This window comes from Platichthys flesus, chromosome 1 (genome assembly GCF_949316205.1).
Source record: "Platichthys flesus chromosome 1, fPlaFle2.1, whole genome shotgun sequence".
In the NCBI taxonomy this organism is placed as follows: Eukaryota; Metazoa; Chordata; class Actinopteri; order Pleuronectiformes; family Pleuronectidae; genus Platichthys; species Platichthys flesus.
In genome coordinates, this window is record NC_084945.1 from 10261631 (window position 1) to 10283900 (window position 22270).

The window sequence follows — 22270 nt, forward strand, 5'->3', positions numbered from 1 at the left end:
TTTATGAAGAGGAGATGTCCAGGGTGAATTCCTCAGATAAGTGACATGACCTCTATCTGTTCTGGATGAAGCAGAGCACAGCACACCCTGAGCCCAACAGGCTAGACCTCAGAAACACACATGCACACTCGTGAGCTCGGAGCGCACGGCGAGAGAGGGAGTTATAGAGGGTTCTTTTCTTTTGGGCTCTGCAGGATCAGCCTCCAATAATTATCCTGATAATAAGCAACTTCAGTGCTCTGCGGCCTGTTTTGTTACATTACAGGAGGTTATAGACATGTGGAAAATGTGTCATTTACACACAAACACACACACACACACACATACACACACACACACACATACTGGGAGAGGGTAAATCAGCTGCATGGGGCCCTATACATGGTGTCAGACTCAGTCCAGATCACAGCATTCCTCAGATTCCTGCCTGTAATTATACTGCCAGGTCTGATTCAGCTTTATATTTTTTTATCCACGAGCTGGGAAGATGGTGCTGATCACCCTCTGATCCGTCTCTGTTCACACACACACACACAAAACACACACTCGCATCAACACTAGGCAGAACAATCAACTTTTCATTGCAAAACCGAGGCTGCTCCATTTGCCGCCCCGTGGTCATTTAAAAAGCAGTTTTGAGTGGGTGTAAATATTTCCTCTTCTGCGTGTAGCCTTGTAGCCTTGTTTTGTGTGTGTGTGTGTCTGTTTGGACAACGTGAGTTTCTGTGTCCTCATGTGTGGTGTGTGTTGCAGGCGTTTGGAGGTTGTGTTTGTGCTTTGTGTGTGTCAGCAGGGCAGGAGATGCACTTAAACGGCAGAAACCCATAAACGCAGCACTCTGCCCGGCCGGAGTGGAGGAGGAGACAGGCAGAGGGAGAGGAAAGGGTAACCTCAACAAGGGATCGTAACAAATATGTGGAGTCTAATCCTCTCATTAGACAGCAGGGGGTGCGTGGTGCAATCAGACTCGAGTGGAGCGCTGTGCCGCCGATGTGGGGAGACTGAGGCCTGGCAGAGCACCGGGGGAAGATGGCTGTGGCTGTAAGAATATTATCTGCTGCGGACACACACACGCACACACACGCACACACACACACACACACACACACACACACACATCAAATCAGTACAAAATCCTCTGTGAAAACATCGGATACACATTTGCAGACACACACAACAAGAGAATCTGAGCCGCTGATGCAACAGTTATCATGTTTTCACAGCAGCCTCTCCATCGTGATTTTCCGTAAATTCTGTAAAACTCCACACAGCGAGGATTCGAACCCAAAAACCTTCTTGCTGTGAGGCGCTAATTACTGCGCCACTATGCCGCCCTATTAAACTAACCTGATGAAATATATGAATTAAAGAACTTAAGGTGTTCTGGGTTAATGTGTCTGTCTTCATGTCAACCATAATGAGTTGTGCCCTCCTAAAATCTCTGCAGGAGAGCAAGTGGAGTTTATCTCTCCCACAACTCGAAGCCCTTCCTGTGTGGGGATCATTTTCTGTTGGGGTCAGGGCTTAGATTAAGTTATGGTTAGGCATTGCAGCAGCTGGTTTGGGTCAAGGCTCGGTTCAGCCTAGGTTCAGGTAACTGTGTCCCCTTCACTCCCGAGCGACAGACCTCCCCCACCCCGACCCTTCCTTCCGTCTCACAGGCACGCTTTGAAGAAAAAACATCAGACTCCTCACCTCAAAGGAGTGTTTTACATTCCACGTTGGGCAGCAGGCCGCATCCGCCGCTCGCAAACAATAGAACATTGTTTGTCGAGTTCCTTACAGTAGGATCCTATTAGCGGTTAAGACGCTTCATTAGCCGTAAGCTCATATTTGAATGGACTTTAACAATGTGTGTGAATGTGGAGGTCGAAGCTGCACGGCCGGTTCTTTGCACACACGCATGAGCAGAATAACATCATCCTCCTCTGTGTTCAACAGGAGATGCAGCAAGGGTCAGGAGGAAGTCAGCAGCTTCTCCTTGTGGCTGTAGAAGTCAAATTAGGAAGGATAACTCACTGTTGTTTTTTTGGAATGAAATTTATTGGGAATCTTTCTGGGAGGTTACCTCTTAGGAGCTCCATGCACCCACACACACACGCACACACACACACACACACAAACAGTGCTGCCCCCCTCCCACCTCGCTCCCTCTCTGCTTTCCCTGGAGCCTAAGCAGGTTGACTTTCTCGCTAAGGTAGTGCCAAGGAGGTATTCACGAATACTTTGGATGGATGTTGGGCCCAGACCTGTTTTGCCGGCCACTTGTCCATCAGAAATGCACAGCAGTACTGGATCTGGGCCACGTCACCGTGCTGAGTCACTCTGCTGGCTCTACCTGTTCCAGCCGCTCACCAGGCTGGTTTTGGGTGAAACCATAGAGGCCCAGTGTAATAGAGAAAAAAAAACATGGATCACTGAATCCATCCTTTTCCCTTCTGTGTGTCAATCATCTGAATAAAATATCTTTATTTGTCACTGACAGTTGAGGTGCAAAACTAGTTTTCAATTTCAGATGTGTCTGTATTCAAGCACGTTGTTAAAAAGCTCACGTCACTCTTTCACACACAAGTAACTCCCATATTGTTGAACAGGGTTCTACAAGAGGTTCACAGCAACATTATATAATATATTTGAAATCCCTCCAAGCTAAGGAAGGTGAACTACAGCTGATACCTAACAACTAAGGCGAAATGTGCAACAACACTTTCGCCGACATGAGATGTGAAATGAAATCCAGAAGCTATATTGTTTTGAGTTGTCCTCTCAGAGTCACTGTGGAACCAGGCAGCTTCCTGCACCTTTCACAGACATCTCCAGCAAGCGAACAGGACAACCTGACGTACAGTGGGTGGAGCATGAAAGGACGGAGGTGCTCAGAGTACAGCTGTACCTCTGCTGACTGAAATGTCCCAGAAATGCCTGGAAACTCCCTGATAAAGAAAAAGGCGAATGCTCAACTCATCTGACTGATCTTTGGAGTCTTCTACTTTCAGGAGGCAGCACGGATACGTGTGCCTGACTAGGCCATCAAAACGTTAACAGCTTGTCAGTTCTCATCTGAAGCAGATTCAGTGAACACAGAGCTACGAGTCCTTTCTCACCACTTTATTTCTCCCCTCTTCTTTTCTTCACACTTCACAAATCCTCCTTGACATCTCATTGGTTCATTAAAGAGCACAACTTTATCTTATTCATGAAAAGATGGTGATTTTCTATCACTATGCTGTTTAATAATATTATAGAATTGGGGCTAGTTTCCCAATTTTTAAAACACGCAATGTAGGAAGTGCTTTACCTGCAAGCTGTGCATGCATCACACAGGTATCTGCAGTTTCCCATGTTACAATCATTCCTGAAATAAGACACTGTGACCACTTGCGTAAGACCCGCTGCAGCTAACCATTAACATTCTGAACTGATCACAAGGTGTAAAGTAGAGTAACATTACTGAGAAAACAAAAAAAAACGACTTCATCCTACTTTAAAGCCGGATCCCGAGTCTTAAGGCTACATATACCGGACCCGTGTCAATGTTTACCCTGACCTAGATGATAGAGAACCAACAGTCAAATGATTACCTGCTGTACTAAGTAACCCAACCCACACTGCAGCGATTCTCACTGTCATGTTACAGAGCAGTAGAACTGGCTCAGTGAGGGGCTTACACACTACACCAACACCGAAGGCTGTCAAGACCCAAGTCATCACATGTCAGTGTGAGGACTTCTCTGTGCAGGGAAACACATTTTTTGCAGCAGATACAGTGTTAACGACAAAGACATCTTGTTGCTGTCAGGTAAAGGAATCTTTGTCAAAAGCTATTTCAGGTACTCTATTGAATATAATAAAGAACGTAAGAGCCAGTAGATATGTCCCTAACCATAAAAACGGAACATAATAACATTTAAACAACGGAAATAAACTAATTCAATATGTTGGGGAGTTCTCACTGGACAACTGCGTTACTTCACTTTTATGCGTGGACCCATTTTAGGACCGTGAAGTAACAGTGAGAACATCTGAATCAGCATCTTCTCGAAGGCCTAGGGCGTATGTTAGTCGCCTGCATGTGTTTCTGCAGGGTCTTTTTCACATGTTGCAGTAGGTTGAAGTGTGTGTGTTTGTGTGTGTGTGTGTGTGTGCCGAGTACAAAGCATGGAGGAGCTGCCAGTGTCTGTGTGGTGGACATATGGCAATGCCGTGGGCCAGGGGCACAATGGGGAGGGGGGGGGGGGTTGGAGGCACAGGGCACAGTGTGCATTATATATGTGTGTGTGTGTGTCTGAGTGTGTATGTTGCGGTGAATCTGTGACAAAGTTAAAGGATTTAATGAGGCGTGCGGGGGGGGGGGGTCAGCAACAGAAGGAGGGTCCTGACACTTGCCTGGCGATTCTCCGTAAGTGCATCTGAAGGAGGGAGGGGCCAGTTGGAACTCCTTGTTATTCTAATACAATAAGAATCCCCCCCATCCCCCCACCCTTCTTCCTCCACCCACCCTTTATGTAACCCACACTTCCTATCTCGGCTCTTTTGTCGACTAGCTTCTCTTCACTCTCTCTTCAGTGGACACACGTGCACACAGTGCAACACATTTTATGAGCCGGCGAATGCACAATATGATACCACGACTCTGTGATTAATATCCACAACCGAGCAACGTGGGGCTGGAAAAGACTGCGGTTGTGTTTGTCGGGGGTTGGGTGTGTTTTTTGTGTGTATCTGCTGTGTGTATCCAGGCTGGACAGATTCCCTTTTTTTTTTTATGAGCCCTGCTTGCCTCATTGTGAAAACATCAGCTGGAATTTAGTCGTGTGCACAAAACGAGCCTTGCGCAGAATGCCCATCCTCTGCAGACGGTGGAGCAAATTGATGGTGTATGGTCGAACGTGGGGAAATTGCATTGCCGTAAAACACGGCGTAATTCATATGGAGGCGAGCTGCATAGGGGCGCATGTGTTACTTTACAAAGGAGCGCTGTGTCCTATAGAAAGAAAAATGTCCGCAATGTTCCCCGTCCGCGGTTATGCTGCAGAAATATGTAACCTTCCAAAAAAATGCAGACATTGTTAATGGATGTGATCGGTTTTTAAATGCACTCGAATGGAGTGGAATCCAATCTCTCTCTTCCCTTTCCCAGTCTCCCTCTGCGTTGACGTGACTGGTCGTGAAAAGCTGGTACGACGATCTGTCAGGGCACTTTATGGTCCTCCGCCGTTAAACAAATGCTGACAGGCCAAGACAAAAGAAACACAAAGAGTGCAGCGTGATGCGAAACAACATCGGTGTTCATCGCGACACGCATGTATTCAGTCTGAGGGATATTACATCGTGTGTTTTTCCCAGACGTTACGGAAATTCACCTTCCGATTAGAAAGCTGGTATTTCTCAGCCATTGTGCAACAGTGTGAAATCCGAGACTTTGGGGAGAAAACTGATCACAGAGCAAACACGACCACGGCATCCTGAACAAAGAATAGCCGTTCCTCCGTCTAACCCTCGTCGTGTGTTCACATGACTGCCGTCCATGTGCCTGAAGCAGCTGGGCAGTAGGTGACAGATGCTTCATGTTGCTATTTCCAGTTGGCGGCTGAAAGGCACCTTTTCACATCTGCCTGCCACCGAACGACCATCGGCGTCCGATACATGAAACTCAACTGGAGGGACGGGGGGGGGGGGAGTGCACTGGCTCTGATTTGCACCTGAGGTCGCTCTGTAATACCTCTACTTTTCCACATTGTGAATATGTGTATTTCTAACCCGCCTAATGTGCGTGTGAGATGGGAGAGGGGAGCCGAGGTGGGTGGGAGAGGAATGTGACATTTCAGGCTACCATACCTGTCAGTCACTACCCCCTGTCAGCTGACCTATAATAACGTTGTCCCCCGCCGCATCATTACATTTCGGTTCACGGTCGGCTTCCTGTTGTGTTTCTTGCCCGTTGTCCTCATCATGCGACCTGCCAGACTGTTTACCTGTCGAGTTCACATCTCGACCCAGAGTGAAAATGCTTTTTTTTGACACGTTCCTGTGTCAGGCTCAGTTTGTCTGCGCGGAAACAAAATGAAAGATGTGGGCAGCTCTTTATATTCAGCCTGTCATTCAAGTAGGTTAAACAAACACTGACAAGCCAGCCGCTATACTTAGCTGTCAGTTCATTCAGGAGGTTTGCAGGTTTTGGAAATGATGGATGGAGAAACAAAGATCGTTCTTCCCGTCAAGCACTTTATCAACTTTGAATCTCCATAGTGTTAGTAGTGACATTCAGGTGGTGTCTGCAAAGACACATCTGCCAGGGCCCATCCCAGTGTGACTCTGTATTTTGAATTAAAATTTGAATTAACAATTTATTTCCATTTTCAGCAGCAAACAGAACCCTTAGTTTGACCATTTTCAAATATGTCCTATTTTGATATGTTTTTGTTGGACCACTGGCCATTTATTCATTTTTTTTTTTTTATAATAATTTAAACATTATTACGCAAAAACCCCTCCTCTTGATGAATTATCACGAAACTAAGATATGGATCAGGGAAGAACCCTATTCAAATTTAGCCGGGGGTCCAGATCAGGGGGCAGATCCAGGAACTGTTTTGGTCGAGGTAAGTGCTCTACAGAGTTCTATTGTAGTTTGCAAAATACTGAGTAAACATTGTGCTTCCTGGTTGATCTCTTTCACTTTTCTGTACTAGACAGACCTCTTCTCTAATATGTCCTTATTTGTTTCTCACGCCCTTATTGACCAGTGACAGTGCAACATGAGATGACATGAGACATGACATGTTGGTCTCTGCTCACACGCAAGCTGGTAATTTATAATCTGTGCCTGAGCCCTGAAGCTCCATATGCCCTCCCAGTTATTTTTGTATATATATATATACGTGAATTATTACAGTGTAGAGTACACAAAACACCGACCAGAATGAGACCCAAACACAGGAATCTAGAGCCAAAGGCAGAGGACTCCCCCCCCCCATCCATCTCCCTGACCTGTCAGTATATTTCACTGAACTGCATGAACCTCCTGCTCCGCTACTGACCGAACACTGACTCTCGAGGTTAATCACCAATGCATGATTGTGTATGAGTTGAATTTGCAGAAGGCAGGACTGGTCTGTATTTTCTGAAAGCATGTATGTGTTCCTGTGTTGCATAACAGAATATCTTGCTCGAATAGCTCTCAGGTGGATGTTATCATAGTTGACAAGCCAACACAGGCATGTTTGTACTGCTGTAACTGCAGGACACTCATTAACGTAATGTATTCTCTACCTAATCCCTCGCTTTAAACTTTACCTAAAACAAATCTTAACCTTGAACTTAAAACTAAGTCTTGAACTTCAAATGTTCCTGTGAAGAAGTGAGACTTTCCATAAACATCCTTTTTCCTGGCTTCAAATTCATATCGGTCCTCACAAAGACGCATTCGAGATGACAGAAACATACAGAGGGAGAGAGAGAGAGAGAGAGAGAGAGAGAGAGAGAGAGAGGGAGAACGTGTGGCTGCTCCAACAGGTCGGGAAAAACCCTCAAACATGAACCCCTGCAGGCTCCTACCAGAGCTGACCTATCTGTTTCCATCTCTCCATCCGTCTCCATCTTCCCACCTTACTGCACGTCTCTCTCCAGCTACTCCCTCCACCCTTTACTCCATCCATTTTGTCCTTGTCCTTCCCATTACGTCTTCAAAGTGCCAGAGGTCATTTCATTTCATGTATAAATAATTCACCAGGGGCCGTGCAGCCAGTGCACAGTGGCTGTCTTAAACAAGCAGCAGCTTTGATTTAGCTCTGTCACCAGAGGCACAGTGAAGGTCACCTCTCCCCAATGGACACTCCTCTGCAGCCATGGTGTCTAGAGCTGAAACCATTTACAACAGTAACTAAATTATGAAGGCACAAAGGCACTTTGGTATTTTATTTTTGATAAAAAGAGAAGGTGCTCTGTGTTTTTTCAATATATGAATAACTAGAAATAACACACTGCGGTTGTGTGCCTCTGCCAACGTGTGCAGTTTCAATCTACACACATTCTTTTCCAGATTCATAAGGGCTCACTAGAATCTAATCAGTTCATCTTTAAACCCAAGTGACAACTGGTGAGATTTCTGAGGGCAGATCTGAGATATCATGTTCAAGAGGCCAGAAACATGTTTTATGAGATCCACCATCCCCTTGATATCTGATGACGCAATTTGAATCAGTTAAGCCGTGTCTAAGTAAACATTTGAGCCAAATTTGAGAGGATTCTCTCCAGGTAGTCTTAAGATAACACGTTCACAAGACAAACTTTTTTTTCGTTAGGTCACAGTGACCTTGCTGTTTGACCTCCTGTCAGCGGACAACACGGAAATCGAATGCTTCCAACCACTGGCTATAGCTGACGAAGAAGCATAGACATTTAGGTTACTCTAGCTCAACCAAAAGAAGACAGCACCTACAGTGATTTCCAAAAGTAAGACACCACTGTCAATGTGCATGCTTTTAATCAGTCCCTGTTTTGGGTCTAAATAGTTTATTCTTGATGGAATGATTTTGCAGTTTATGGGACATTGTGACATGCTATTTGCCAACTTTTCTAATGGTGTAGGAGGAGAGTAGAAGATTCTGACAGAACTGCTTAGGTACACAGAGAAAGGAAAGACATCTAAAGGGTTCAACACTCCAGCAAATTACTGTGTAAGGCAACATTTTATTGTTAGACCAACGGGTTTTGGCTTCATCGGGGTCATCAAACTTCATTAGGGTCGTCAAACTTTCCCGAATGGTCCCAATTAATCTTCAAGTAAAAAAAACATAAAAACCCAGTATATTGCTGAACTGTGTATGGACATCCTAACTGAACATCCAACCCTTCATTTCCTCTTTTACATATCGACAGAAAGTTGGCGTCTGGGTCACAGCACGGTTATGAAATCCTCCCGCTCCGTTGAAAGTGTCTCCTGCTGACAACATTGTCAGCTGGTATTAATTTGGCATCACACCGGTAGTTTCCACTTTGGCTGCACGTGTTCCCACAACAAGGATGCAGTTCTCCGCGAGCAGGCAAAACCCAGCGTACACATGGCACCGGGGGTGAGAGTATCGGGGCGGCCGGGAGGAACGAGTCGCACTCCCTTATGACATAATAGCACTCACAAAATCATATTGAAGGAGCAATGACCAATGGGAGAAGGCCAACAGGCGGCCGGCGGACCAATGGCGTAAACATTGTCAGCCGATCGGTTAGTCAGTGACAGACTCTGCTGTCGAGGTCCAGCCAAGAAGGTTAAACATTTGAAGGAACAACAAGTGTGCCCTGTTCCCTTGAGTTTGCTCCTTACATCGTTCCTTTGTTCACCGAAATGAAATGACAAGTGCTGAGTTCAGTGCATGAGCTAATAAGATACGCTCAGCATCATTTCCAACATAATGGAGTGTATCTTTCACTATGGGATGGAATGAGCTTAACCCTGCATGTTACCGTGGAGCCTACAGGGCCTGGAGGCTGGATGAAGGTGGCAGCGCACAGAATGAGTTTACTTCTCTAATCTTAAACACACACTGAGATTATTCCCTTCATGTGAGCAGCCATTCTTTCACCGACCAGGCTGAGATAACAAGTAGACGAGTCGCTCGTTCAGTGGGAAACTATGTACGTGGAATTATATGTCTTTGCTGTGAGGATGGGTTTGAAGACTTCTTATAGATTGTTAAAGATCGTAGCCGCACTCCTGCGCTCCTATACGATCCTATAACTGCATCATAGATTGTGAATAAAGACGAGTCTCCACTTCCTCCCACTATCTGGAAAAATATCCGTAAATGTTTATACTTGAGTACGTTAGCCGCTATAACAAGAGGGTGAAAAGCCAAGAGATCACAGCGAGTGATGAGACGTGACTCTTCTTCTTCTGTTTGGTTTATTGGCGGGTGGCGACCAACGTCTAGGTGCATTACTGCCCCCCCACCCCACCCCATCGTGTGATGATGGTAGGCCTATGCACCTATGACAATTACAGCAAACATTTTCTCTCCTCAAAGAGATTCATAGCGTCATAGCGTTGGACTTGCTTGTTTGTTTGCGTTGGACTTGTTCATAGCTTCAGTTTAAGGTTCTCCCCCCCCCCACACACACACAGTATATTTCAGAAGTTGTTGGGCAAACATTTCTTTCTACTGCACAAGGGTTGTCTATTGTATCCAGATTTTAAAGAATGATGGATGCAGTGGGAGTTGGCTGAACTTTCCTTTTGGTGCCAGCAGACACTGCGACATTGAAGAGTTGCTGATCCAACTGCCTGGCCACTGGAAATCTCAGCAGGTGTCGAGCCAAAGTGAAAACTGAGATGAAATCAGCTCTGCTACCTGCTGCTACTTTTAGTGTACACCACACCAGGTATGCTACCACAGCAGCTTGTTTCCTTGTCTAGGAATTCATGTGGGGACCTGCATCAGTGTACAGAGTTACATTTTAAAGACTCGGCTTCTTCATCGGGTGTCTCAACAACGAAATCATTAACAACGAAGACATGTTATAAGATTAGTTTAAGTTAGGGTTTCCCAAGTAGTGTGTGTGTGTGTCTGTGTGTGTGTGTGGCTGTTAATCCCTTAATCTTCTGATTGTTGTCGTTTTACTAGCCTGAAATGATTGGTAAAGAGAAATACATGTAGATAGTACAACATAAATAATAATGCTCAGCATTACGCCTCTCTTTCACACACACATACATACACGGAGAAAATGCGCAACTGTAAAGTGCTCACTCAGCTCAGCAGCTGCATCAGCAGACTGAGACAGAATAGAAAGCAGTTTCTTTGTTTGTGCGTGTGTGTGTGTGTGTGTACGTTTGTGAGTGACTTGGAGAGGCATGTGCGCATGTGTGAGGAGTTAAGGGAGATGGGATCTTTGAGCAGACAAAGGGGATTCAGTGCCACTCTCAGCGTCCATTAGACCAACCGTGCAGATCAATATTGATCCTCACTACCACCGAGCTCGCTCTAATAGGCTCCTGCCTGCCCCGATACAATGACAGCATTAGCGTACATGACCAGATGGATGGATTCAGGGGTGGGAGGGTACACCACAGACCGAACAAGAGAATAGAGAGAGAGAGAGAGAGAGAGAGAGAGAGTGATAAATAGAGGCTAAAAAAGATTTACTGGTCCAGAGGAGAAAAGAATGGAGGCAGTAATTCTGATAATGTTTGCAAGACAGACACCGAGAGCGAGAGGCAGAGAGAGATCTCAGACAAGAAAAGCAGAACACTCCTAGTTTGCTGATGCAAGCAGAGTTTGATCCGAGCAGGAGATGAATCCATACAACACTCACCTCCTTTTACTTAATGCATCTTAGTCGGTTACTTAGTGCATCTTCTCCTGAGCGACCACTTTAGAGCATGGGGAGGCAAAGAGAGGAAGTCTTTGTCCAGCAATCATAATAAAAGCATTGGACATTAGTGAGTGTGTTTGACTCGCTCTGTCTGGGGCGAGGGGAGAGTGAAAAAAGGAGGTTGTTTGTGCTCGGCCGAGTCTTGTGTGTATTTCCCTGTCTGTACATGCTCCGACACCCTCTTGCTTGAATAATAAATAGTGATCAGCTGTTGCTGTAATTTGGCCACCTGACTCCTATTATCCACTCCGTCAGCTGAAAGGATGGAGCGGGGGAGTGATCTCCTCCATCAGAAAGCATTGCAGAGCTCTGAGCTGTCTCACACACTCACGTCCTCCATGTGTGTTTATCTCAGCGGCGACCAAGAAGGAGCCAAAGTCGTTTTCAGCATAAACGCCAGAAAATGATCCAGAGATTTTTCCTTTCAAGTGTGAACAACACAGCAGGAGATGGTCGGGATCAGACGTTGTTCGAAACATCAGGAAAATGCAGAAATCATGTTTTTGTATAGAGCTCACATCTCATTGTCTTTCCAAGTTTACAGCTTCGTCGGTGCCTTCTACATGAATGACACATCTTTTTTTATCCTAAGATATTTGCATTTCTTCTGTTTTTTTTTCTATTTTGCATCAACAGCATGATAGAAACGTCCTGAACTCTCCCAGAGGGGCCTCGCAGGAAGAGTTCCCAAAAAATGTCCAGAGCAACTGACCATGCTGAACATTTGACAAACAGCCCCCTCTGCGAAAATTCACAAAAAATGTCCAGAGTGTGGTACACGTCTGAAACCAGCCTTTCAAAGATTCCTTTTGAGAAGCTCACAGGGCTTTGGAGCCATTTAATATGACTGAGCTCTAAATAGGGAAAAGGAATGTAAATACACACTGAAGTTAAACATTGCGTCAGGCGAGTGTGTCAAGAGGAACAGTCGGTTCAGTGCAGGGTGAGAAGCCTCGTTCGTCTGTGTAACAAAACTTTAAAGGGGCTGAAAACACATCTATCAGCTTCTTTCCATAAGTCACAGAGTCACACATGAAAAGAGGAACCTCCTGCCAAAGTTGCCTTTCACATGAGTGTGTTTTTAATCTTCTACTGGTTTGAACTGGGGAAGTTTCACTGTGCTTCCTGTTCACCAGACCGAATTAGGATCATTATTTCATCCAAATCTGATGACAGATGTTTTTGCTTATGTTTCCAGGCCACTGTCATTAGTCCTGATGATGGAGTTTTTGAGTCTTAAACTCTTAATAATAACATTATTTATTTAAATCATGAAACTGTATTGTTACTACCTCCACCAAGATGCTTAGTCAGTTTAAAAGATAAGACACACAACTTACAGGACGGATTACCACAAAACTTGTTGGAAGGATCTGATATGGGTGAGACATATCTGGATCAGGGGCAGAAATTTATTAAACTTTCTTGAACATTTCAATATTTTGAGAATAATTAATCAATTGATTGATTAATTGATGGAAAAAAATTCAGGCAGGTTAAAGGGACTGATATTCATAAGTTTGTGCAATTTTGCTGAGGTCCAAACAAATCAAGTGCATTAAAATGTGGTCCAGAGTGCCGCTCTAGTTTTGTCATAATTGTGGTCAGGTCACTCTCTCGTTCATACTTTTCCTACTTCTACATATGGTGCACCATCAGGGGTGGAATTTAACTATTTACCGATAAGTGTATTTTGGTGTAAGCCTGTCTATAAGACAGGCCGTGGCTCGGAAGGAGGGGGAGTAGAGCGGACTGAAGGCTGTGCCAACACTGCATGAATGGTGTGTGATAAAAAAAAAAGCTCTGCAAATAGAAGTGCTCTATGAATAGTTTAATTCTACCGCCGATATTCTGTGAATCGGTGAATGTGACTTGTGCTCTATAGCACTTTGAGTGGTTGATAAGACTAGAAAAGCTCTATACAGTCAATTTACTGTCCACTAACTGGACATTTCAGAGCTGACTTTTCACTTTTTACTTTTCCGACAGTTTGTAGTTTCTGATTAATTTACGGATTACACAGAAATGATAAGTTGACACGATGCACTGTCAAACACAAGTGGCTCCCTTCTTTTTGCTTCCTGATCCTCTGCAAACAAGCAGCCTTCTTGTTCTTCCTCCTGTTCATGACTCTATGACTTTCTAGTGAACAGTTTCACTGCCAGTGTTCTCAGATGGATCCATTTAAATAACTGCTCCAGGCAGAAAGATTAGAAAGATTAGACTGTAATGGAGAATTTTTGAATTATTGTATTAAGAAGAGGATGTGAAAACGCCGCCGTGCAATCCACAGTAAATAGTGAGAGTGACTCCTGACACCTAGCAACCGATAAATTAAAACCAAGTTTCAAAGAGGCTTTATCAATGAAGAAAAATTATTGAAGCAGTAATAATAAAACCCTTTCCCTACATTTAACTAGAAATAAATAAACATGTCGGTGCATTCTATGTTAAGATTTCGGATGATTTTATAAGTGTTAGAAATGTAATGAGGGATTATACAGAATCACTTGTTGATATTCTGCAGGATATTGGCTTCATTTGTTCATGCCGCTCTTGTCTCTTTCCCCATCCTCTTCTCATTCATGCCCAAACGTACTTATTGACAATAAATCCATTTACCGTTTCTGAGTATATGAGCTCGTTGAAAAGACACAGCACCGATCTCCAGACCTGTGTCTTGGAGACGGAACTTGAAAACCCGATCTGATATGTTGGTGCCTCACACATTTCCTCGTAATATACCCTCTGGATTTCGTTCCTCGTAATATACCCTCTGGATTTCGTTCACGTTTTCGCTCTGCTTCTCACAGGCATCAGTTGCGGACAGCTAAAGCCTGCAGGCAAGTCATCACGCAGGGAGAAAAAGGAGCCGAAACACAGTCTGAGCTTTGTGCAGGGGCCTTGCATATAGAGCACATAGTGTCAGGGTAACCAGGCAGTGCAGCTGGCTTTTCACAACTATGCAACATTAAGGCAGTGTTTAAATCAAAATCCAAAAGACAAGGACCCTGTTCTCCCACAACGACACATAAAAGGGGAAAGAGAGTGAAGTAGAGTGAAAACAGGGGGGATGTGGAAAAGATGAGCCGTCGGGAGGGACTAAATGTTAATGTTGGCTAACTTTTAAAAACGTTCATTGCGGAAGTGCTCTATAGAACTGCTCCTGGCACTGCCATTCAGATCGGTCTGTATGTGTCCCCTTTACCGACAACACCCCCTTATAGCTTCTATTCTGCGACGTTGGCAACGAGTCGGTCATGTAGCTGCCAAACTGACTTTTTCAGAGATACAGTCCTGCAGATGAAGACAACATCCCTTAGATTAAAACTGTTCTCCATTTGCATAGGTCAGCTGTCGGTTACAAATAATGAAGGGCATGCAGTGTAATTTTGGCGTTTAGTGGGTAAATACTATACAAAGCTTGGTGTGTTGTCTAACTGTCTCCAAATGTTGGTCTGGGTCAGCAGATCTGGATCAGTAGATCTGGATGATAGGGGGGGTTTTTTCAACAGTTTCACAGATTTCTGAGAATAATTGATGGATCTGTATGAAAATATCAAAAAAATTGGGACTGGTATTTATGAGTGTGTGCAATAAAATGCGGATCTAGTCAATTTTTGAAGCCCAACATCCCCCTTAGGAAATGACATTTAAATTCTCTCTCCGAGCCTTATCACGCAATTTCAAATAAAAGTGAAATAAAATACTGGATCTGCAATTAAATTCTGTGAGTTCTCTCTTGACATGAATCGCATCCTTCCACCAAGAACCTAAACAATTTCACCGTTTTCCGCGGAAATAAGTCATGAATCATTCAGGCTAATGAAACTGATATGAATGAGTGTGTATAATTTGGTGCAGTTTGAGACTGCCTTGGCAGAGATGTGTGTGTGTGTTTCTAGTTTTTCAATCAAATGGTTTTTAATAACCAACAGCCGGTGGCAGCGACTCACAGTATTAGCGACTGAGCTCTGCAGAGATAAAGAGGAAAGACTTCATGTGCGTGTTCATCCTCCTGGCCCCCCTGAAAACCCCTCTCCACAACATTCCTTTCATAAAAGTGCAGCGCTGGAGTATTTTCCTTTAAGAAACCGGAGAGAGCTGGTATGTGGATGGGCCCATTATGGAGCTACTTCTGCTGGAGGTTTCTGTTATCTCGATCAGATCTCCTCTCATGATCTGACCCATGGTCCAGTAGGTATGTCGAGGTTGGATGACTGTACTCTTACAAAAAACGCCAGCCCCTCCACCTCTCTCTCGCTCTCTCATACGCCCGCACACCTCCCCACTGTCCATATATATACGTAGATGCACAGTCACGTTCATTTATCACTTTGCTGCCTCCTGTTAATGTTCGCACGCTGGCACCTGCACGACAAAGACCCTCCGGTTTCTGACATGAGTGTCAGCAGCAGGCGTGGCAGCATTCTACAAGGAGGCATCAGGTAGGTGTCAAAACATGTTTGTCCCCGTTCGGCCACCATCCAGCTCCACTCATCCCCACCGTGCATCTAATTTCAGTCTGTAAGATGTCTGTCGCCAGAAGAGAAAATATGCTTGACATCTTCTTTTTTTTTTCCTCCTGCGCGGCATCGTAGCAGTCGCTTTCATCCCAGGCCGCTCCCCTCCCCTAGCCCCCTCTTCTTCTTTCCTTTTCTACGCCTAATGGAAGCATTCCTGCCCCCACCCCCCCCCCCCCCACCCCCCTTCCTATAGGTCCCCCTCTGCCGGTATGGATCTGTGAAATGTTGGCAGGGGGTGCTGCTATGGCACAGAGGCTCGGCAATAGGCACTGCGATGTGAGGGAGAGGAGGAGGCGAGGAGAGAAAGCAGATTGATTCCTCTGTGTACAGTGAGATCCTTTTCATTTGCCCCATCCTACACTAGCCGGTCGTGTTGCACCAACCAAAATATTTGTCAGGTGGCCGGTGACCAACAGGACATTGCTCTTTGCAGATATCAATAATCAGCCAAAACTCTGACCCGTGGGAGCTGATAGGAGCAGTGGTGCCAGTGGATGTCAACAAGAGGTTTTGAAATTAACAGACACGTGATGTTCTGATGTTTCTCCTGCAACTGCAGAAGGGAAACTGTGACTTTTTATGGATTTTATGTTTAGAAAAAATGAGTTCCCTTCGAAATGCAAAGCCTTAAGCAACGAGCAATAAATCTTGTAGTGAGTGACCCAATGCCTGCAACTATTGTGACATGCTTGATGCTGCGTGGACGCATGAACAGAAAAAGGAAATAAGATCACTGTGGGCTATAACAATCTCTCTTTATTCTCTATTCTGAACAATCAGCTTGAAATTAACAGTTCTCACAGGTACCATTATTATAAAAGGCCAAAAACATTTGTTGTCAGGTCTCTCCGCGTAGTAATAGAAAGGATATATGAAATTCTAAATCAGATAATATACTAATAATAATAATGAATGCTGTTCCGATAAAACCACTTTGTAATATTCACTTGGCTCACACACAAACACAGATTTATTCATGTCATTCATTAATATCGTCGTTACTGTCCAGTATCTTCACTCTCCTGTCAAAGTTCCCCTGTCTGTCTGCACTCATCGTTCAAATCCAAACCTCAGTCTGCATGCCATCTCAACCGCTATCTCCCCCTCTGTCTCTCTATCACTCTCTACCTCCCTCCCTCCCTCTCTTTTAACCTTAAAGTGGTTGCATTTCATTTTTGGTCACTCAAAGGAAACCTCCTTTTGCCTGAGTTACCACTATAGACATTGCGGTGGTTTACGGCATTTCAGAAAAGCCTAGCTGTGTTTGTGATACCTTGATGACTCTGCCGCGCCATCGGAGGATTAAAACTGAATTCACATTGACTTGAATGGCGGCGTCCCCTCAGACCGCCTGGGTGACCTCGGTGCAGAGACCATCCACCATGTCGGGCACTGCGTCGGGAACTCCCTGGACATCCCCGCTCAGGCTCATGTCCTTTTTGAGTTCAAAGTCACTCTTCTCCTTAATAGGCATCTCCTCAGGCTCGTCACTTCCGTTAACACACTCCTCCTTCAGCGTGACAGTAGTGGCAGCGGAATCTGTGCACTCTCCATTCACAGCTGGAGTTGCAGGGACAGAGGGGCTCTCTAGATCTCCGTTCTCCATCTTGGTTTCGACCTCGGGCTCAGGGGCAGGAAACTCATCCACAGAGGCTTCAGCGACCTTTTCAGACTCAACGGTGATATCGCTGGCAGATACAGACTCGGAGATTAAGATCTCAGGGATGGCTTCTGCTGCGTGTGGCTGAGCTGCGGGAATCTCCTCTGCTGCAGTCTCCAAGATCTCAGGTACTTCTACCTCCACAGTCTGAGAGGCTACGATCGGTTCTGGCTCAGCGTCTTCTACTTGTTCCTCTGCTGCTGGTTCCACTGGGAGAGCCTTTTGCTCAGGCTCTGATTTTAGTACTTTCTCTGGTTCTGCGGGCTCTGGTGATTGTTCTACCTCTTGCTCTGATACTTTCTCTGGAGCTGGGGCTTGCTCTGGTTCTGGTTCCAGCTTGGGAGCTTTCACTGGCTCCTGCTGGAGTTCTGGTACTGGCTCTGGGGCTTGCTCCTCCGGGACAGGGGCAGCAGCAGGCACCACTGTCTCCTCCACAGTCACTTCAGGCTCAGTAACAGTCTCTGGGATGGCCTCTGGCTCTTGTTCCTTTGGTGCTTCCTCTGTGATGGCAGGAACAACCTCTATTTCTGGCACAGATTCCACAACTGCAGCGGGTACTTCTACAGGGAGGACTTCAGGTGCAGGTGCAGCTGCAGGCTCAGGTTCAACTTCACTTTGCACAGGTTCCTCTGGTGCTACTGCGACGGCCTCTGGTAGCTCTACTGGGGCAGACTCTTGCACTGCCAGAACCATTTTTTCTGATGCTGGAACAGCTATTACAACAGGTTCTTCAACTACTGGAGCTGTTTCCACTGCTGCTGCAGCAGGTTCTTCTGCAACTGGAGCCACTTCCACAGCTACTAATGCGGGTTCTTCTATGACTGGAGCTGTTACCACTGCTGCTGCAGCTGGTTCTTCTGCAACTGGAGCCACTTCCACAGCTACTAATGCGGGTTCTTCTATGACTGGAGCTGTTACCACTGCTGCTGCAGCTGGTTCTTCTGCAACTGGAGCAGATTCCACTGCTACCAAAGCGGGTTCTTCTATGACTGGAGCTGCTACCTCTACTGCAGCGGCAGGTTCTTTTGCAACTGGAGCTGCTTCCTCTGCTGCAGCGACTACTTCCTGTACTGCAGCAGCCTCCTCTTGCGCTGCAGCAGCTGGTTCTTCTGGAGGTGCAGTTTTGGGCTCTTCTGGAGCCGCTGCAGCTTCAGTTACTGCTGCCACAGCCGACGCCGCAGTTTCCTTCACCACATTGTTGGCCTCAGTTATCACCTCGGCTCCTGTGGCCAGGGCTCCATCCTTCACTTTAGCCGATTCCTCTGCACGAGCAGCCAACGCCGCGATCTCATCCTTCGCTTCTTTCGGGTCGCTCACGTCATATCCCTTCTTCTTCCGGCTAATTTTGTTTCCCATGATGTGTCTCCTGTAGGAACAAGTAGAAGAAGATGTGATTTAATATGAGGAGTGCCACTTTGTTTAATGTTGGCCTGACATTAATCATCGATGTTTAAAGATGTTTAAACATTCTCCAAGAAGAATGCAATATCTCTTTAAGACACAGTCAGACAAACACATTCATTCCTTTCATTCCTGGCCAGTGTGTCTCTGGAGTGTGGTACAAAACCCATGCCACAAGGAATCTCCTCACAGAGAGACCCCTGGAACGTGTGCTAACCACTGAGCCACTCTGTCCCCCATGTTTGCTGGTGATTTACACATGTGTATGTTTACTCAAGCAGTTGTTGCAAAGAAACTCTCTTACTACAGATTATATATGTAACATCTAAACTACATTCCTTGAGTCATGGAAATAATTAAGTATTTGTTACATGTTATCTAAATGTCCAAAATGCAGCATGGGTCCATGCAGATCCTTCAAATGTAAATTCTTCAGAAAGGAGAACTGAGAGAAGTCTATTGTCGAGACGTGAACCATAAGTTCAATTAGGAGAGTGTTCTGTGCCAAACACTTTTTGGCAGGAAAAACAAATGTAAATGCATGGGAACCTCGGTGAGAACAACTCCACAGCCTCTCGGGCCATTCAGAAGTGTCTGGTTCGGCTTGGTGCCAAATGAACCCACAGCTGAGTTGAACATATATAGTTTCAGAACTAAAGCTAAGTCAGCGTTTTAACCCTAACCCGGGAACTGTGAGCGGCTCTCACAAGACACATATAGCAATCACAAGGGGAAGTGTCATTACCATAAAAAATCTAAATGACATATCTGGATCGTATGCACCGCAAATCAGTATAAAACCACAGATATCTCACTGACACGATCAGTGAATGGAGGAAACGCTGCAGACATGTAATTATTTGTGTTATTGCCACAAAATTTAGAGGAAGATTGCAACACATGTTAACTTCCCTTCAGGGGCAAAAAAGAGAACTGGAAGTTTATCTTGCTGATTGTGTTTCACGCCACCAAGAACAAATCCACCTGTTTGCCATTTTCGCAACTGGTGATAGTTTCGGGTTTATATGTATTTGATTAGTCTAATCCACATTGCCCGGGGATATTCAACACAAAAGCAAAGAAATCTTACGTAACGTGTTTTATTTTTCTACGGGGGGAGGGCAGTTACCCTGCAGGGCAGCATGTGGTTACAGGTATACGATCAATCCGGGAACTGTCCATAGTGCTGCAATGGAGCAATTAAGACCGGATGCAGCACACACCAGGCATGCTGGGATATTCTGCTTCACCATGACACAGATTTACACACCATGCATGTGCTATCCGTTGGCATGAAGAAGAAGAAGAAGAAAAAAAAAGCAAGATGTCGACTGTTACAGCCAATTCTGCTATTAGATCCACTTCCACATCGTTGTAATTGGTTTTTATTGCGGGTGACATCTTTTTTTTTTTTTTTATGCCAAACGCATGCACATGTCCCCGACCACCAATTCAGACGAAGCCAAATCTACAGTTTCAGGAGGAAAAAACTCATATTTTCATATCTAATTATTGTTCGTCGGTTTCATCAATTTGTCAGAGAATTCGAATGGACGGTGGACGTGATGCGTAATGCTGATATTTCACGAGACACCGGCAGCAGCAGCAGCCGCAGCAGCAGATACCGGGTAGCATGTGCCGACCGGTAACAAAGGATGGTGCCTCCTCTCCAGCGGCTTCTCACTGACCACAGGGTAAAACGGGTTGAGGGGCTGCGTTGGCTGCAGACACCGATGCCAAGCTGCGGTCTATAGTGGACTATAGGCTACCACATATGGTAATTACACCAAGCCCATACAGTCATTCAGCGGCCACGAACACTTGAGATAAAAAAGCTGCCTCCATCCCCCACCCACCCACCCACCACCCACTGCTGCTGCTGCTGCTGCTCAGCCCTTTTTGTTTCAACGAGCCTTTTTCCAAAATGTCCAACTGACACAGGCACAGGGAGACAAAAGACACGACATCCAGGACAAAATGAGTGGAGACACAACTTCGGAACTTTGTCGTTGCTCCTCTAAAAAAAAAAATGAAATGTGAGGTTGCTTTTAATCGCCGAGTATTTGCAATTATAAATAATAATAAAAAAACCTTGCATGCGCTGAAAACCCAAGAAAAAAACGCACAGGGCTTCATTACATTGAGAACACTGAACCCTGTCTTTATTAAGGGAGACCTGGTAATTAGCATATTTACGTAATAGGATCAAAAAAGAGAAAAGACGGAGAGAACAATAGCTACAGATTAAAGGCATTTTTTTCTGACTCAATCACTTCACGTCTCTCTCTCTCTCTCTCTCTCTCGCTCTCTCTCTCTCTTTCCCCTTCCTTCTTTCTTTCTCACACAAAACCCCAAATCGTGCACATGTTTCAGCTGAAATACAACAGGCTGTGATAAATAAAATATACAAATCTGTGATGTAACCGACCTGTTTGTCTATGTAGTGATCAGCAGGACTTGTTCTCCAGGCTCCCTCTCTCCCTCTCTCTCCCTCTCTCTTCAGGCAGGCTGGATGTGATAATGGAGGTAAACCTTGAGAGTGACAGCTGCAGATTCCGCCCCTGCTCTCTCTCTCTCGCTCTCTCTCTCTCTCTCTCGCTCTCTCTGCTCGAGGTGCAGTCTGGGAGGTTGTTGCAGCCGTGGAGCGCCCCTCGCAGTTTTCTCGACATCTGTCGCTATCTGAATGCAGCCTATACCCCACCACTGCTCGGGCTGCAGCCCACACCCTCCCGGGCTGTGACCCCTCCCCTGCTGCACACACCCACTCCTCTGCATACGTCTCTGCTGTTGACTATACACAACTGGGGATGTATATATACAAACTAAGCTCCGTAGACAATTACAATGGTTCCTTGGTGGGTTTGTCTGTGACACCTTATAAGTTATCCTAGCAATCATTGGTTAGGGCAGGAGGATGTGGCTAAACATCACAGCAAGATTTAAAAAAAATTAAAATCATGTCAATCGATATCGATAATTATCACAATAAATGTCTCTACGTTTAAAGATTTATTTTTATCCTGACTGAAGGTGGTTGGTTTTAAACTCTTCTAATCAGAGAATTTACAAACACTCTCTAAAAAGGAAAACATTTTTTAAACATGAAGTCAATCATTTGTGTGTTTTACCTCCTCGCTGCATTCAATTTATATGAATTCCTATTGTACTTTTGTTTTATTGATATTGATGAAGAATGGACTTCAGTGTTTGGACTCTGCTCGTCTGTATAAGTCATTTTAATCATGTGATGTTACAAGTTTCCTTAATGATGTTAGTGTTTTTGTTATAGATACAAAACAGTGTTTGTATGGGA

At 45.1% G+C, this 22270-nt stretch overlaps 1 protein-coding gene across 1 annotated transcript; it reads right to left on the reverse strand.

Moving 5' to 3' along the window:
• Positions 1-16630: 16630 nt before the first annotated feature.
• Positions 16631-21577, reverse strand: si:dkey-56m19.5 (calphotin). Its single transcript, XM_062381957.1, has 2 exons — positions 21386-21577; positions 16631-18922 (listed from the first exon to the last, which is right to left on the reverse strand). Exon 2 carries the CDS (start codon positions 18910-18912, stop codon positions 17239-17241), a length of 1674 nt encoding a protein of 557 aa, XP_062237941.1. The 5' UTR covers positions 18913-18922; positions 21386-21577; the 3' UTR covers positions 16631-17238.
• Between the last annotated feature and the right edge of the window lie 693 nt (positions 21578-22270).

Coding starts and splice junctions, on each gene's coding strand:
- si:dkey-56m19.5 (XM_062381957.1), bottom strand. CDS start 18,912: ATGGGAAACAAAATTAGCCGGAAGAAGAAGGGATATGACGTGAGCGAC.